General features: G+C 43.6%; 1 protein-coding gene across 17 annotated transcripts in view; it reads right to left on the bottom strand.

The window, feature by feature from the left end:
• LOC149911914 (RANBP2-like and GRIP domain-containing protein 8) overlaps nucleotides 1–18,940 on the bottom strand; it is a 58,714-nt gene that overhangs the window by 753 nt on the left and 39,021 nt on the right. For 15 of the 17 annotated variants that reach the window (XM_090133078.1, XM_090133077.1, XM_090133071.1 and 12 more), the window contains 8 exons: nucleotides 18,757–18,903; nucleotides 18,069–18,254; nucleotides 17,905–17,988; nucleotides 17,278–17,416; nucleotides 2,784–2,962; nucleotides 800–883; nucleotides 562–672; nucleotides 275–469 (listed from right to left, as the gene is read on the bottom strand). In XM_090133078.1, the coding sequence (XP_089989204.1) occupies nucleotides 275–469; nucleotides 562–672; nucleotides 800–883; nucleotides 2,784–2,962; nucleotides 17,278–17,416; nucleotides 17,905–17,988; nucleotides 18,069–18,254; nucleotides 18,757–18,903 (1,125 nt within the window). The remainder of the gene's footprint in view (nucleotides 1–274; nucleotides 470–561; nucleotides 673–799; nucleotides 884–2,783; nucleotides 2,963–17,277; nucleotides 17,417–17,904; nucleotides 17,989–18,068; nucleotides 18,255–18,756; nucleotides 18,904–18,940) is intronic. The other 2 variants (XM_090133085.1, XM_090133086.1) reach the window with 2 other exon arrangements.

Raw genomic sequence — 18,940 nt, 5'->3', positions numbered from 1 at the left:
CTAGAATCCAAAGCCATCTTCTGCAAGGCAGCACCTGCACAGGGGTTGGACACTGCCTGGCAGTGCACAGAGCACAGCAGCAGCAGCAGGATAAGATGAGCTTGCACCTCAAGGCTTCTTGCGTGCATCAGGTACAGCACGCACATCGAAGGAGGGACAGAACTATACCACTTTCAGCAGTGCCGGGACACACTACCGTAGGCAACAGCTACAAATTGTTCCCTCCCTGCCTATTGTCTGTGCCTTTCTATCAGCCTCAGAGAGCATGACTTACTGGCTTATGGCACCTGGAAATTGGCATGATTACAACTGACGCACAGAGAAGCTGCAAAGTGGCTCCGCAGAAGAGATCGTGGTGCAGCACATTCTCCACCAGCGTGGGCTCAGGGATCTCAGCTGGGGAGAAATGCCCTTCAGGAGCCACAGAGCAGACAGCCTGCTGCTCTCCCACTCTCAAGGAGGCTGCTTTCTACAAGAGGGTAAAAAGAGTCATCATTCTCACATGCACATTGGTGTTACAGGCTGACTTAGCTGTTCTGAAGATATCCTTGGTCTACTGACCCAATAACAAAGAAGGGCATGAAACGCAGCTGCATCGTCTTTTACCACCTGCCGAGGAAAAGATTCCTCCAACTTGAGCATTGCTCCACTTGCAAGTGAGGGGAGCAGGAGCTGAAGAGGATAGGTGGACATGAAATAAGGGAAAAGCTTAACAGAAAGCAGATCTGTTGCAGACAGTGCCACAAGCTGTGTTTGAACAGCACCACCTTAGCGCACGCTTACAGTAAGGCACACCTACCTGGCAAGGGTCACACAGGCACCTATTGCTCCCCTGAGTCCCAACTCCATTTCTCAGCCACTCAATACTCTCTTCCTCGATGTTCTGCAACAGAAAAGTCACAAGACGGAAATTCAATTCATCGCAGACGTCATCAAACCTCCCGTCTCAGTGCACTCGCACTCATTTCTCTGCATGGTAAATCAGGGGAGTGCTTACTGAGTGAGCGGCATGTACTGCCAATTGCTAGCAGCAATCTATGCCTAACTCTAAACTACTAACAGTAACCTATGCCTAACGCTAAAACTAAACTTAACACTAAAACTATGCTAACACTAACATCAACAACAAAACCCAGAAGGGGGACCTAACTCCTAAAAGGGGAAGATGGAACTGGAGGCCTGCAGAACCGCGGAGGAGCAACAAGGTGGAGGAGGAGCAGATGTTAAACAATGCCACCCAGCTAATGCTGGGGGTGGGGCCGCGCGGCGGGTAAGGAGCCCAGCGCCCGGACCAGCGATGGCGGAGCTGTGACCGCGCCGATGCGGGGCCTGGCACGGTGGTGTGGTGCCAGGCCAGCTGTGCCGCAGGCGGATCCACCTCCATGGGCTCCTCTGGAGGCAGATCCACCTCCATGGGCTCCCCATGGTCGGTCACAGCGGTGGTCTGGGTGTGATGGAACCGAGCTCTCTTCCTCCTCTCCCTCCTCCACTTGATGGTCACGGCGGGCCCCCTCCTCCTCTTCGGTTCTGGGGCCCCCAGCTCCCTCTTCCCATTTAAAACCACGCTATCCTCTTCTCTCGCTCTCTTCGTGCTGGACATGGCTGCCACCTGCCCAGCACTCTCGGAGACGAGTGCGCCGGGTGGGGCGGCAGCGACCAAGGTGACAGCTGTGACATGGGGAAGGTTCTGCAGTGGCACCTGTGCTGCTGCTGGGAGTGGCGTTCTGCATAGGACAAGGAGGGGGCTGGAGGACGGGGCACGGGACGGGAGCTAGAAGGCGCTCCCTGTGCCCAGCGGGCAGCCCTTCTCTCCGGCGAGCAAGAGGGCACAGGGGAGCCGAACCCGAGAAAAGGGCCCTTGGCCTCTTTCACCCTCTCCACACATCACACAGAAGCAGTTCATCATAAGGGCACTGAAGTTGTATTTTCTGAATATGCAGCATTTGGGACGCTGACTTACTCCTGTATTTGTATCAAATGTAACATGGAGAGAAATGCACAATAATTTGCCATTTCTAATGAAATAAAAATGGTAAAGCAACAACTGATGTTTTCAAAATTGCTTTCATGGTTATCCTGTAAGCATGGTAATCCAAGCCTCGACCACCTACTGCTTTAACTGCAGGCACAGTAAAGCAGGTAATAATTCAACTATTATACCACTTGCATTAAGAAGCTTTTGCTTTCCCTTTCTTACTCAGAGTACAGAAACATTTCTGTTTTTTTAAGAAAAAGTTAAGAATCTAAATAATATCTCTGAGGCAAGAGACCAATCATCTGACAAATTCCACATGGGTATGAAGTATCTCACTGCGCCCACATTGCTCTCAGGAGGTGCAATGTATGAACTATGAAATTTAAAGCCATATAGCAGATTATGTCCAACAGTAACTTTCCTTCTACTTATTTATACCAGTTTCTTACTACTTGACTTCTTTCTAATTTGAAGACAGCAAGTTGTCTCACTATTTAAAACCTCTGTTTCACTGACTTAGCAACTCGCAACAAGCATCAAAACTACTTAAAAATTAATTCCTTATTGATTAAACCACACACACACACACACACACACCTGAAGGTCTACTAGGCCAAATAGTTTAGAAAACCTTCACTTTAAAAGCTTTTGGGAATTTTTGTTATGCAGCAAAAGACAGATGTTACGTGTATTTTGGTATGCTTAAAATAAGAAAACAGAAAAGGCAGCAGAAAAATTCATTAAACTCATACCCAGGTGGAAGAGGACCTTGACAGTCTGCAATTAGTGCCTGAGTTGGAGGACTTACTGGCTGCACTTGTCTTGATACTGGAGGTGTGGTGAGTGCAGCAGTTGCAGGAGCTGTTGTTGCTGCTGTTCCCCCCTCAGGGCTCGGTTCTGAAGATGTATTTGCAGCTGCACCTGCCAGTGAACCTGCACTGGCCCCATCATTCTCTGTGGACGTGGATGGAGAACCATTTACACTTCCTACGATGCCAGACATGTCAGAAGAAAAAAAATAAATCTTTAATTGGTATTTCTCTCCTTATTGGTAACCTATTTCAGAATTTGTAAGTCACAAAAGTTGACGTGCAAAAGGTGGTGGTTTGAAGTAGTGCGCACATATAGCCACATTTTCTATTTCACACACACACACAGACACACACAAAAGGCAACTTTAGCTGCACTCTGTAAAAATGCTTCAACCCAAGAACTATCAGCTATCAGCTGCACAGCTTTGATATGACAAAGAAAAGTTATTCACCAAAGCAACTTGTCTGCATTTTCTAAACATTACATGATTATAAAGAAAAAGCTACTTGCTTGCATTGATGGATTTCCCATTTAATATTTGCAACAATTTAAGAGGCAGCATGCATAACATTTTCAAGAAGATATTTGACACAACGGGGAAAAATTAAGGCTGTGGAAGGGAGAATACATGCATTCTTTAAACGCTTTCAGATTTTTTTTCCCATGCAGGCCATTTGGTAGGCAGTATTAAGAACTATACACAAGTCTTATTACTAAACTACACTGCCTTTATCTTTTAAAATAATTACTGCAGCCTAGTTTTCCGTCCAGCCTCAGTATTTATCAATTGTGACAATAAGATCACCAAAACACATGGTAGTGTATGCAACACCTATCACTGTCTTAAAGCTTTGTAGATTCTGAATTATAAGATGGACTAAAAAACATATTTATTTTCACGCAATCAGTGTTTGAAGTGCTGCTGTTTCAAATAATTTAACCAGGACTGTAGAAACAAATCACTAGTCTTTCAAGCTCCAGTATTATCTACTTGAGGCAGTTCTGTAAGTCCTTCAGCAGATTTGTTCACGGGTCTCATTAAAGTTAACTGAATGCAACAGTAGCACTCACTCATGTTCTTTTGGCACCAGCTCCAACATATTTAGCAGTATCGCTGCAATCATCACTTACCTGTCGTGGAAACAGAAATTACTTATAAGAGGAACAACAATATTGAATGCAAGCTGTTAAAATAGAAGTTATATATCCAAGAATTTACCCTGAAAAAAACTGTAGTTAAAAACACGCATCGGAAAACGTTACGTTCATTTTAAGACTGTACAGAGAATCCACAGCTTTGAAGTGGATGTCTGGCCCTAGAATACGCACCAGCTACTGATGTGGGTCTGCGGGGTGTGGGTGGAGGTGGTCAGAAAGGCCTGCGAGGTCGAGAAGGTTTGCAGCTTCCATTGGTGAGTAGTGGGGAATCACTGCCATTAACAGTCTTGTTTTTATTTGAAGCAGCATCTTCAGAGCTTTCAAGGCCATCTGAGTGAGTCCTTTGTAGGAAAAGACAGTTAATCATGAAACCTTGCTCTGCAAAAAGGTGAAAAGCAGGCAGAAGACCCAAAGAACCTGAACCCAGGGAGAAGCAGATATGCTGAATTCAAGCCTAAGCTGTCAGGAGAACTGGAATCTAAAGAAGAGATGAAACTCTGGGAAGCGTAACACAGGACCTATTATGGCAAAAGAATATTACTTAGGCTGCAATCTGAGCTCTGCCTGGGCTCCTCAAAACTAGAGGAGAATGGTCTTCTGCAGATACTCCTTACTCTTCATCCCAATTAATATCTTGCACAACTGCAAAATGCCAATATGTTCCTTCTGCAAACATTACAATTTCTGTGAAATGTTTTTGGACGACTCATGATGAAAGCAATTCCTACTCCCTCATCCCTCAAACCTTTCCCACAAAAAAGCCTTCATAGAACATATCATAAGAGGAAAATTCTACTCATTCAATTTACCTCATGCCTGCCACGTGTGTAGTGGTTTCTTATTTGTTTCTTTTTGTTCTGAGCAAATCCTCTATGTAAGATGATGTTGAAGTTCACACCTTAAAGCAGAGCTTATATACTGCTGCTCGCTGGGGATATTACAAGACAAGAAGGGGATATTTTGAGACAAAGCACCTCATCGCTCATGTTTTTCTTCTGTAATCACTCATAGGCTCCTGTCCTTGCTTTAAAACGATCTGCTACTGCTATATCATAATTCCTCATTTACAACAGTACAACACATTACATTGTTCGTAATGCTGCCTTGTTACAAATGCCTAGACATAACAGCTCTATCAGGGCAGTTCACATGGAAACTAGTATCAAAACTATGCATTTTTAAAAACTCAAGTTTACCACAAAAGCATCCAAAACTGTTCTTTGGTTAAAAACAAGCAACACCATAAATGGCTGGATAGAATATCAGCAGTCTACAAAGCCAAAATGTGAATAATAAATGTGTGCAATGGTACGGTGAAGTACCTGACGTTCACATTTGTTGTCACGATGTTCTGCTAAACTTAATTATCTCTGGGAAAAAAACACAACAAGTGGAGCTTCTACTAAACTGAATCTTTTGGGAAAAGTAATATATGTATTACTTTTTGGAAATGTAATATATATCTATTTTAAATGTTTCCATCAATATTTTCTTTTCAAATGTGGAATCTGAACAATTGCCACATTTTGCCACATTTTGCCATCAGTACTTATTCATAGGCAGAATTTCAATAATGCTTCAGATTACATAGTGTGACAGTATTTTCTTGATTGAGCTAAAAGAAATGGGACAGATAAGAGTATTTTAAAATCTTCATTTAATCTTACTTAATATATTCTTCTTTGTTTTCTTCCGTCACAAGAATGTTGCTACCATTTGGCTTCAAATCATGGCTTTGGATTTCACCTAGAATTTCTTTAGCAACTGAGAAAAACATTTCCAAGCCACATTCTTCAATATCATTCTCTCTGCAAGGATGAAAATGTAATTATAAATAACCAGGTCCAGACTGTGCACGCAGTAGAAGAGATGGGTACGAAGAATATAAGGACTTTTCTTATCTGTTTAGAGCTCACGAATCAAGTTAAGGAAACGTTACACAATAACTGTGGTTTTGTAAGATTTACAGACTACACCTCACTGATGTGCATAAGCAAACTGTGCACTAGGTACAGTTGTATCCTTAAATTCATCTGTCACTGGGCTGACAAATTACCCACCGCCTCTAAGTGGAATGCCTATAGAATACAAAAACCTTTCAAGTAATGACATTGTTGTATGTTTCATTACCTGCTGCCTTGTGAAGTAATAGCAGATAAGAAGGAAAAGACTCAGAATGCTTAATGAATTATCTTCAACTCCAGTATATTTATGGGACTATCTTGTAAATCAAAATATTCCAAGCTCCTAAGTTAACAAAATAATACGTTCCTGAGAAAGAGGAATTTTCTCATTAGAAACTTCAAAATAAGAAGAACCTTCATTCAACAAACACTGCTCAGATTTCTGTTCTCTCTATATGGTTTAATAGCCAGAATAACAGGTGCAACATTGCAATTTCTATGTTGGTATGTGCTTCTCTATAGCAGTGATGCACATATGCAGGGGTGCTGTACTGGGGCAGGCAGGGACAAGGTTGCTGTTCCCACGGCAGCCACACGGCGCTGTGCTTTGCACTTGCTGCCAGAGCAGCACTGGTATCACAGCCATGTTTTGGCTCCTGCCAAGAGTGCTGGCACAGCATCAACTCTGCAGCCCCTGAGCCAGCAGGCTGGGCGTGGGCAAGAGGAGGGGGAAGGACATCAGCAGGGCACTGATCTAAACTGATTGAAGGGATATCGCATACCATACGATGCCACACACAGCATGAGGAGCTGGGGAAGGGCCACAACATGTACTGAGGCCTTGCTTTCCAAGGGGTGGCCAAACACTGCTTACTACTGAGAGAAGCTGTGGATTTCCCATCCCTGGGGGTCTCCAAGGCCAGGCTGGATGGCACCCTGGGCAAGCTGATCTAGTGGCTGGCAACCCTGCTGGCAGCAGTGGAGCTGGAACCAGGTGGACTTTGAGGTCCCTTCCAACCCAGGCCATTCTATGATGAGCAGAGGATAATTGTTTTCTCTCCTTGTATGGCCTTTGTTTGGTGTTTTTCTTTTTCCTCCTTTTCCTTTAAATTGTCCTTATCTCAACCTATGAGCATTTCGTTCATTTATTTTCCAACCACATTTTCTCTCCCCGTCTTCCTTTGAGGGGCAGTAACAGCATGGTGTGGTGGTGTTCTGTTGACAGCTGCTGTGAAACCACCACTTGATGAACATTTCCCCAACATAAAATGCAAATGCCCTTAACTATAAACATAGAAACATCATTACTGAAAACATCACCGTGATGTATTTAGTGCTGTGATGCAACAGTGCTTCTCAATTTGATCTCTCCAAAATACAATACAAAACCTCAGGAGAGCTGATGGATGGCAAAATAAAGTTACTTCTTCCTTTCAAATGAGACACCTGCTCTAACTGACTCAGCTTGAGCAGAGGGGCCTCACTAGATGAACTCTCAAGGTCTTTCCAAACAAAGTAATTCTGCAGATTTTCTCAAAAAGTGGGACCAGAAAGTGATTCAACATTATTGCAAAGCTTCCTGGGAATTTGCATCATTTGCTTTTTTGGTGATTAATAAAAAGGTATCCTCCCTGCCAGGTGTGATTTTTTTACCGCACATTTACAGTGATTTCCTTCAGCAGTGCTGGTAAGCAGGTCCAGCTACTGACCTCTGCATTTAGAGCTCAGTGCACACTGCTTAGAGGTCTGAAGGTTCTTCTCTGAAATGCTCAGGTACTTCCGTGTTTACTCAAAAGGGGCAAAGCCTTTCATGGACTCCAGATTAGAAGACTTCTGTATCAGTACAGATGCTGTAATTGACATGTAGTTTGTATTTTCTCTAGAGACAGCTTTCAGAAAAGTTCTTGCTACAGCCCTAAGTTTCCTCATTGCTTTTTTTTCTGAGGCAATGAGCTAGAAATTAAAAAAAAAAATTCAAACAGCCAAACTAGCCAAAAAGAAACCCCCTCAAAATACTAAGTGTAAATTAATAAAAGCATAGGTAGCCAGCAGAGTGGATAAATTTGAAACTAACACTTAGAGTGAAATGCAAAAGTTGTTTTTGACAAGTTCTGAGTTTTTTATTTCCCTACTTCCTATGTAAGCTTCTCCTGGTAGGACTGCTGGTCCTACTTGGAAACCTACTCAAACTTTTTGTACTTGAAAAGCTCACACAAACTATCACCTGAATGCTGTCTGGCAATGCTGCACACTTTGAAGTAAAGGTGAGGAGGAGGAAAAAGTAATCTGTAATGTCTACAAGTTCTCTTCCATGCCATTGACAAGCAGCTTAGTACTGGTATTCAGAAGGCTCTGTGCTCTCTTTTGATCCATTATAGTAACACATGCATCAAAAGAACTATACAGAGAATAAAAACAACACACTTCTGCACCAAAAGACCTTCAGGTTATCAGATGTTATTTAAAAAAAACCAAAACACTGTTTTGAAATGTGCAAATGATAGTGCTGAGCAAGTGTCCAGCTCACCTTTACTACACAGACAAATGCAAAGAGGTGACTATGTTTACAAAAGGTTATACTGCTCTTTCACTCTTAGACTCTCCACAGAACGTTAATGGAGTGACATTGTTCTTAAGGTAAATTTTGTTACAGATGGTACTTATTAGAATTTATTCACAAGTTCTTTGCCCCTCGATTAAAGACCAATTAGTGTAAATTTCTTTCCTGTAGCTTTCTCTCACTGTTGTATTTGCTTGATTTCTAAAATCCAGTAAGTCACAGGATAACAAGGATAAAGAAAAAAATACACACCTACTTGAGATTCTTTAATCTCAAGAATCAAGCCTTCGATCTTTTTTTCCCTTTCAGGTCTCAATTTCATGGCATCTTTACTCAAATGCCAACTACTGAAGTTTCCTAATGAAATGTTCACTTACTGCACCTTCTAGCAGCACATTACCCAGCTCAGAACATGCTACCTTTTCAAAACTGATCCAAAAGTCCTATTTCAACTTGTAAATATCTCAAAAGCTCTTTCACCCTTTCTTCCTTGCTTACAATAACAATCCCAAGATTAATCACCAGAGATGCACTACTTTTCGTCTTTCACATTTCTGCTTTTTAAAAATGCATTCATCTCCTAAGCTTTTTAAAAAACGCTTCATCATTCTTGAGTGAAATACGTTTTACCTCTCTAGACACTTAAACCAGCCTAAGTTTTCAGATTTTTAAAGAATTATTATTTATCATTATAGCAGTAGAAGTTTTAACTGACTATTTATCCCTTCTATTCCTCAGTCCCCAGTTCCTGCTTTTAAGTGTCAGGAAAAAAAAAAAAAAACACCACTTGTTATTAGAACAACTGGTGCATAACAACCCTGGAAGCTTGCTCTTACAAAATTAGTACCGAACTACAATGCTTTAAAACTAAATGCTGTTTAAAATTATTTCTACGGAATTTTTTTTTGAAGTTTCCAACACAGTTCTCGTCTTTGTGCAAAAAAACCCCCAAACATATATATATATATATTTATATTTATATTTATTTCATGGACACAGTGACACTTGGAGACAGAATTTCACATTTTTGCATGATCTTTAGATAAACAAGCATGGCTGTATGCTAACTGTTAGTTTTTGTTAGTCTCTGTTCAAATAACATTATTAAGGTGTCAGGGCATTAAGAATGACATACAGGTAACAGATTTCTTCAATTCAACTTCTCATGCCCACTACTAATATGTTTTAGTACAATACCTGTTGAAATGAGTCTTCAAATAATGTTTTTCTGTCAGATGGGCTCTAGGGAGACAAGAAGGGCAGTAAGGTGACAAAGTTGAAGGGACAGGCTACTTGGGGAGATTGCAAGGAAGTTGCTAAGGTATGCAGGGAGGAAGTTAGGACGGCAAAAGTCCAACTTGAACTCAGACTGGCCACCACAGTAAGAGAGTAAGAAATCCTCTTATAAATATATCAATGGTAAGAGAAGGACCAAGGAGAATTTCCATCCTTTACTTGATGCAGCGGGGAATGTGAGCACTGAGGATAAGCAGAAGTCTGAGGTCCTCAACGCCTTCTTTACACCTGCCTTTAAAAGGCAGATCAGTTATCATCAGGGCACTTTGTGCCCCGATCCCGAAGTCTGGGATGCTACGCAGAATACACCCCTGGTGATTCAGGTGGAGACAGTCAGAGAGCTCCTCCTCCATCTGGACTGTCACAAGCCCATGGGACCGGATGGGCTCCATCCTAGGGCGCTGAGGGAGCTGGTGAGGGTGATTGCTGAGCCACTCTCCACTATCTACCAGTGCACCTGGTTAACTGGACAGGTACCAGTACTTCTTGTGATTCCCATCTACAAGAAGGGCTGTAAGGAGGATCTGGGGAACTACAAGCCAGTCCCCAGTCACGGGAAAGTTATGGAGCAAATCATCTTGGGTGAGATCTCATGGTATGTGCGTGGCATCCAGGGGATCAGGCCCAACCAGCACAGGTTCATGAAAGGCAGGTCGTCCTTGTCAAACCTCATCTCCTTCTATGACTGGGTGACCAGCCTGGTAGATGAGGGAAAGGCTATTTATTGATGTAGTCTGCCTAGACTTCAGCAAAGCCTTTTCCATGGTCTCCCACAGTATTCTCCTGGGGAAACTGGCTGCCCATGGCCTGGACAGGTATAGCCTTCTTTGGCTAAGGAACTGCTAGAGGGCTGCACCCAAAGGGTAGTGGTTAATGGAGCTAAATCCAGCTGGCAACTCCAGGGGGCGGTACTGGGGCCCATCTTGTTTGATATCTTTACTGATGACCTAGATGAAGGGATTGAGTGTACTCTCAGTATGTTTGCAGATGACTCCAAGTTGGGAGGTGGTGCTGACCTGCCTGAAGGCAGAGAGGCACTTCACAGGGATCTAGATAAGCTGGATCGCTGGGCTGAGGTTCAACAAGGCCAAGTGCCAGGTCCTGCACTTTGGCCACAACAACCCCATGCAGTGCTATAGGCTTGGGGCTGAGCAGCTGGATGACTGTGAAGAGGAAGGGACCTGGGAGTACTGGTTGATGTCCGGCTGAACAGGAGCCAACAGTGTGCCCAGGTGGCCAAGAGGGCCAACAGCATCCTGGCCTGCATTAGAAATAGTGTGGCCAGCAGCGGGGAGGGAATCATCCCCCTGTACTCAGCTCTGGTGAGGCTGCATCTCAAGTACTGTGTCCAGTTTTGGGCCCTTCACTACAAAAAAGACACTGAGGCCTCAATGTCCAAAGAAGGGCAACAGAACTGATGAGGGGTCTGGAGCACAAATCTTATGTGGAGCGGCTCAGGGAGCTGGGATTGTTTAGTCCGGAGAAGAGGCGGCTCAGAGGAGACCTTACTGCACTCTACAATTTCCTGAAGGGAGGTTGTGATGATGAGGAGGGGTTTGGCCTCTTCTCCCAGGTGACAAACAGGACCCAAGAACGGCCACAAGTTGTACTGGAGGAGGTTTAGGTTAGACCTCTCTGAGGTTTTTCTCAGAGTGGTCAGGCACTGGAATGGCTGCCCAGGGAGGTGGTGGAGTTGCTGTCCCTGGCAGTGTTCAAGGGGCATCTGGATGAGGAGCTACAAGATGAGATTTAGTGCTTGTGGTGACAATGGTGATGGGAGGATGGTTGGACTAGATGATCTTGTAGGTCATTTCCAACCTTGTGATTCTATAATTCTATGCATCTACCAATTCAAACAATAATTAATTCCTTCCTTCTTCACAGATCTTAACAACTTGGTTTCCTCTTCCTCTCAACACTCTCTCTTCATCCAGATGCTAGCAAGTCCTCTTGGATGCTTTCAACTGCTCAGCAAAATGAAAAATCAGGGAAATTGTTCTCTACTCTGGGAGAGTTCCAAAGCTTTTTGACCAGGGGTAAAACTTGGGTACCTCACATTATTTTTTTCCAACTGTTGGAACTATCTTTTTTTATGTGCACATTACATATTTTCACATTTATCAACAGTTCTTGGAGATCCTAGAGAAAAAAACCAAAGGACATTCTTCCTTATTTCTCCTATTGCTTGGCTACTACTTTGTGTTCCTCCATGACAGTGACACTACTAGCTTATTCATTATTGCTTCTATTTTTAAAATAAGGAATATGCATTTTTTTTTCCATGCAATTCCTTGAAAATTAGTAAAGGACAAACCTCAAGCTTTTGAGAGGTCTGAACTGGTCATGAAAAGCATCCAGAAGCTCAGAGGCTTATCCAAAGCTAATCTGAAAATTTCCAAATGTCTTTGCTCTAGAGAGAGGCACAGAAACCCGTTGGATCAGGACTCCCATCACTAACTGGGCTCACCTCTCTCACTCTGCTCCCTCACCAAACATCCAGGACTGGTTTTTACCATGTCCTTGCTGAAGAGCACACAAGATACGCAAGCACACTGTTCTCCCTAGGAAAAACATGGCTCCTAGGCATCTACACTGCAAACCTATAACAGATGTTTAAGTCTTATAGGAATCAGAACAACTTAAAACGTATGCCTGAGGCCCCTGTTTAGCAGTAACGGCTTGCTGAATTTGGGCTCACAATATGATTCCAACTTGTCACCTTCCTGCCTTCCAACTGCCTTCACTGTGCCTTGAAGCTAAGATCCAATGCCTTAATGCCCTTATGTAACGGCATCTACTTCATAAAACACAGAGGAAGGAGCGTCTCAGTAACATACATCACACACCAGCCAGGCTGGTAAAGATAGGTAACTCTTCTGTGACAGCTTCATTGGAACGTTATTGTATTAGCCTTGGTATCACCTCGGTCTTCACTGGTGGCCAGGATTCTAGTCTTTTTCATGTCCCTAAGTCTTGCACCCCCATACCTCTATGTGGGGACCAAGGAGGTAAATCCCTCCCCACTGTAAGGGTTGAGCAAGTCCGAGAGTGCCTCCTTAGACTGAATGAGTATAAGTCTATGGGGCCAGATGGCGTGCATCCCAGGGTCCTGAAGGAGCTGGCTGAGGTGGTTGCTGAGCCGCTCTCCATCATATTTGAGAAGTCGTGGCTGTCAGGTGAGGTCCCGGACGATTGGAGGAAGGGTCACGTCACTCCCATTTACAAGAAGGGGAGCAGGGAGGACCCGGGTAACTACAGGCCGGTGAGTCTCACCTCCGTGCCTGGGAAGATTATGGAACAGATCCTCCTGGACAATATGCTTGATCACATAAAGAACGAGCACGTGATCCTAGATAGCCAGCATGGCTTCACCAGGGGAAGGTCATGCTTAACTAATCTTGTGGCCTTCTATGATGGAGTGACGGCATTGGTGGACGAAGGGAAGGCAACTGATGTCATTTACCTGGACCTGAGCAAGGCCTTTGACATGGTCCCCCATCACATCCTCATCTCCAAACTGGAGGGAAGTGGATTTGACGGGTGGACAACTAGATGGATAAGCAATTGGTTGAAAGGCCGCAGACAGAGGGTGGTGGTCAATGGCTCTATGTCCAGGTGGAGGCCGGTAACGAGCGGTGTCCCTCAAGGGTCTGTCTTGGGACCGGTGCTCTTTAACATCTTTATTAATGACATCGATGAGGGAATGGAGTGCACCCTCAGCAAGTTTGCTGATGACACCAAGCTGAGTGGTGCAGTCGATACGGTGGAGGGAATGGAGGCCATTCAGAGGGACCTTGACAGGCTGGAAAGCTGGGCTCGGGTGAACCTAATGAGGTTCAATAAGGCAAAGTGCAAGGTTTTGCACTTGGGCCGGAAGAACCCCAGGCACCTGTACAGGCTGGGGGGAGTTGTCCTTGAGAGCAGCTCGGCAGAGAAAGACCTAGGGGTCCTGATAGATGAGAAACTTAACATGAGCCAGCAGTGCGCTCTGGCAGCCCGGAAAGCAAATGGGATCCTGGGCTCCATCAGGAGAGGGGTGGTCAGCAGGGATAGGGAGGTGATTGTCCCTCTCTACTCTGCTCTTGTGAGGCCCCATCTGGAGTACTGTGTTCAGGTGTGGAGCCCTCAGTACAAAAAAGACATGGAGATTTTGGAAAGGGTCCAGAGGAGGGCCACGAAGATGATCAGGGGGCTGGAGCACCTCCCCTATGAGGACAGGCTGAGGGAGTTGGGTTTGTTCAGCCTGGAGAAGAGAAGGTTGCGGGGCGACCTCATTGCAGCCTTTCAATATCTGAAGGGAACTTACTCCCAGGAGGGGAGTAAACTCTTCATAAGGGCTGATAATAGCAGGACACGGGGAAATGGTTTTAAGTTAAAAGAGGGAAGATTTAGGTTGGATGTTAGGGGGAAGTTTTTTACTAGGAGGGTGGTTAGATCCTGGAACAGGCTGCCCAGGGATGTTGTGGATGCCCCGTCCTTGGAGGTGTTCAAGACCAGGTTGGACGAGGCTCTGGGCAACCTGATCTAGTAAAGGTGTATGTTTGGTGGCCCTGCTAGGCAGGGGGGTTGGAACTACATGATCCTTGAGGTCCCCTCCAACCCAGGTCATTCTGTGATTCTGTGATCTGTGATCACCCGGAACTCATTCCATTCACTGCTTTGAGGGGTCAGAGCCTAAACTCTTCTAAAAGACCACATATCATCATGAAATCAGGTACACCTGATACAACCACACCACTAAGGCTCCTTTGCTAAACTTCAGTGGTTCCCAATGCTTGCTTAAAAAATAAAATCCAGCGAGAATATCAAGCGCCAACACTTTCCTCAGTATCCCAGCATCCCTGCCTTGTCCATCTCTGGCCAGCAGGACTAAATTCAAAGCAGCGCAAACCACAATTCCACACAGGTAGCCTGAAGCTATGTTTAATCTTGCAGATCAGAGCTCAATAAACATTGGATTGGCACAAGTCACTCACACAGAACAGGGGCTCTGCTATCACCAGTACCTGCTATACATCAAGAAGGAATGTGCTGAGGAAAATGAACACAGCAGCATACAACATAGAGTTCCTCATGACTGTCAGCACTGAAAGCAAAGCAGGCTGAAGAAAAACCTCAGGTAAATCCATAGAGAACAGCAAAGCAGGGAGGACAAAGAACATGGACTGATCCTGAACCGAACACATTAGAGAACAAGAGCCTTGAGAGGACTAGTTGGTTACACAGATAAACAATACGCACACCTGAAATGGTGATTTCTTCTGAAGACTCTAGGGTGTTCCTCATAAAGAAAAAAGATAATACATTAAAAAAATCAGGATGGATATAATCTGAAAATTTTTTTCAACTGACCTGGCATCCTGGGGCAAACTGAAGACAAGACAGGACACCAATACAGAAAAAAAAAGAACTAACAGCATAGGGGGGTGCCACAGAGAAACTGGAAAGTGACCAAATCTCTGCTCAGGTAGAAACCATTGTGTGAAGTAGACAGCTTTTGCCAATGAGGAGCACAGTGGGAGGATGAGGATGAGGAAGGATGCCATCTGTAGCACAGACATTCACACCAGTGGCATAGAGTAGCGCAGAGCTACAATTTCAAAGTGATTGTAAGGTTTTATTTAACAATTCTGTGTGGGATGAGCTCAAACAAACTGCAAGTGACTGATTAATCAATGCATCTCAGTGACCTCAAAACCTGATTGTCTTGGAAAAAATAAACAGAACACGCCATCTCAAATAGCATATAATCAATCTACAGAATTTAATCCAGCAGGCAGTCCTGTGACCAAATTTTGTGCTGGCAGCAAACTCTTCTTATGACCATTAGGAACATTCCCAGTTACAGAGCTACCACAACTTGGGCAGAAAATATACAGACCCACCTGGGAGAATAGAAAATAAAGAAGCAACTTACCCTCCCCTTATCCAACTCCACTCTCACATTTAGAAGTGAAACTACAACTTTAAATGCCAGGAAAAAATGAGGGAAAAAAAAAAATCATCTGGTATTTTCCAGGCAAACACCAAGATCATAGAATCACAGAATGTCCCAAGTTGTACGGCATCCACAAGGATCATCAAGTCCAACCTCGTGCTCCAGGAAGGACCACCCAAACACAAACGGTCTTTAAGCTGCAGCAGCTCAGGACCAGGCCCACAGCCCTGGGGAGCCTGCTCCACAACCACTGGTATCAGATGCAGCAAGCACAGGGAGCAGGCAGGTAGGCACAGCAAAGCAGCAAGCAAAGACCAATCTCTGAGAGGGGGCCTGCTTACAGAAGTAAACCTGGGGCCAACTACAGAAAGCCCTCTGGAAGGCCCAGAAAGGCTCTGGGGTAGCTGTTAGCTCATCAGCAATAATAACATCATCAGATGGTGGATCGTCTGATGGCGCAGTCACAGCTTTGGACAGAAATTGAGCAAAACATGAAGACTGAATTACTCGAGAACAACAGCAACATTAACCCCACAATGCCCTTATTACTGAGCTAATTAATTCCCAGGTAGTTAGAAACAGATTTGGAGTCTACGCACTTTCTCCTTGCCCACAGAAAAAAAAATAGTCCAAGTTACAGAATGGCGGGGCAGAAATTATAGGCTGTAATGTAACAAGCTCCAATCTCCACGCATAATTACGTCTTATACTATTGCCTTTGAAATTCAAGGCTCAGATCAGGAACAAGCCTGCATCTTCATACTGTCACAAGGGTCAGTTATATCCTCACATCAAACAATACAGGATTACGGAGAAGAGCCAAAGAGGTGTCGTCTACAGAAGCGGAGAAGTAAAATTCAGGCAGGACTGAGAAAAAAAAAAGCTGTTTGCAGCAACGCGTACTACTGAATAACTTTGAGTGTTTGAAATTACAGAAGACGTTGAATAGCAACTGAAGAGGACTTGTTTCAAATCACTCATGGGAGATCTGTGCTTTTTACTAACTAATCTCAACCTATTACCATGGTAGCTGTTAGTGAAACAACTTCTGCTCAAGAAGTCATCTTTTAGTTCCATGCTCCTGAGATCACCGGAATACTGCTCTCAGTCTTTGAAATTTAACAGACAATTATATAAATATTATAAATATTATAAATATTATATATTTATTATGTATATAATAATCCTGAACAACAGATAGTAGCACACTAGGTTGACTTTGCGAGTTAGGATTCTTACAGGAGCAACAGTTTTCATCACTTCCTTCGTTTTGGCATACAGAACAGCTAAAGAAAAAGCAGTTCTCAAGTAATTCTGATGCTTGGAGCATCCGCTTCTTCAAGTTTAAAGGAAAATCTTTGAAGAGATGCTTTTGTATTAGTTTTGCTTGGATTCTGAAAGGCAACATGCTAGGAGGCAGTGGGTTCTTTTCTCACCGAACAGATGTTACAGTCCCACTGACCTTCCTTTTTAGCAAAGCCAGATCCAAATTTCCCTCGTGCAGTATTATGTTTGGCTTTGAAACTTGCAGTACATTCAGTGAATGGGGAGCCACGTGTTTCCCACATAGCTGGATCTGGGCTCTGGCATGAAACATAATTCTTTGCAGTTGTTTGGAAGAGCAACAACTTACCTGTTAAGGGAGCTTCATGAAGATTTTGTGCTCTCTGAGAACTATCTGACATAGCATCTGTTCCATAGCTTTTAGCAGACCACCAATGAGATGATACACTCACACCGGAGTTATTACATTTCATTTCCTGAATGTCATTCTGTTAAAGACAGTGTTTCAATTAAGAGAATGTAAAGGTATTCCATAGGTATTTGAAGAAAACCTAAGGAATGATCCCTACTCTCTTGCTGTTTAAAAGCATGTTTAAAGGTCTGACGAAAAAAATCAAGAGTTAACTGCTGGAATAATTCAAGATCTGCCCGTCCTGTACAGAACTCTGAGACTGTTCTCCAAAGCTAGAAAAAGCCCAGAACCAAGAGGACGATAGCCAAGCTGATGAAAGCGGGACTCTTTCTTGTTCACACAGTCCTTAGAAAGGCTCCCTCCGCATCTCTGAGTCCCCAGTCAGAGTTTATAGGCAACAAGTTTTACTCTCGCACTCAATTTCAGCAGATGTTCAGAGCAGATGTTTTCATGAGTCGTGCACTAGTCCAGAAAGAATGTCTGTCCAATGCTTGGATCACCAAGTACCTACCATAAAAAAAAAATCAACTGTTCTGCATTGAATATAGTGACAAAGTTATTTACCTTTAAAGCCTCCACTTGCTGACAGAGCATCTGAAGTAAAGACTGGGCATCTTCTGCCCACTGTGGGAGAGTTTTAGGAGAAAACTGAAAAAAAAAAAGAATGTACTGAACTTTGAGTTGTTATTCAAACGTAACGCTTCCCTGAAATCATATGGCTCATGTACCTTGTAGCTGTCAGTTGGTGAGAACAATAACTTCTTAGGAAATGGAATGGAATGTTTTACTCCTGAACCTGCAGCTTGAGAGATCTTTCTGGAGGAAAGATCCCCCTCTTCCTTCTCTTCAAATTCTCCAAGCTCCTGCATCACTGCATTCAGCATTTCTGTTAGAGTTTCAATAGACACTGGCAGCTAGAAAATTAATTGAAATGCAAGTCATGATTGCAATCCTTCCTCAGAGCAAGAGGCTACATTCTGAACTCTGGTAGAACAGCTCACAAGGCTTTCATTACAAAAAGACAGAAATGTCGTTTTGTTCCTTGCTTTTTTTTTTTTTTTTTTTTTTTTCCTTCCCAGCAAAGCGCAACCTCTGTTAAAATTAATGTAAGTGGACAATTCACACAAGCCTTAATTCTACTTGGAAACTATCAACCACAGTAAGAAGATAGTGGGAAAAAGCTATTTGTTTACATAAAAATTGCCATTTGCAGGAGTCAAAACATTGCATGTTCTCGTGTTGTTAGAGAAGTTTCCCAGAATATATCAACCCACTGGAGTTAGGCAAGTTATTTGTCTGGGGGAACAAGTAAGTTTTCACTTGCCTTAAAGCAAAGGCTGCAAATGGTTTCAATTTGAAACTGTAAGCGACACCACTGCATCTCTCCAAACAAGATGTTGAGCAAGAATTACTTACTTTGTCAGCTACTGACAGAGCTGAGGAGAACTCATCAATGATCTTCGTTAGGTAGTGCTTTCTTTTAAGAAGATAGGTTTTGTGTTCTCCTTGTTCTTCTGGCAAAACATCACCATTCACAATCTCCTCTGCCTTTCTTTGGCAAAGCTAAGCAACAGCATTTGGATTAATAAGAATCAGTTGG

Source organism: Phasianus colchicus, unplaced genomic scaffold (genome assembly GCF_987193195.1).
Source record: "Phasianus colchicus unplaced genomic scaffold, bPhaCol1.hap1.1 HAP1_SCAFFOLD_51, whole genome shotgun sequence".
NCBI lineage: Eukaryota > Metazoa > Chordata > Aves > Galliformes > Phasianidae > Phasianus > Phasianus colchicus.
The sequence above is the reverse complement of the archived record's forward strand: the minus strand, read 5'-3'. Positions and strand labels throughout refer to the sequence as shown.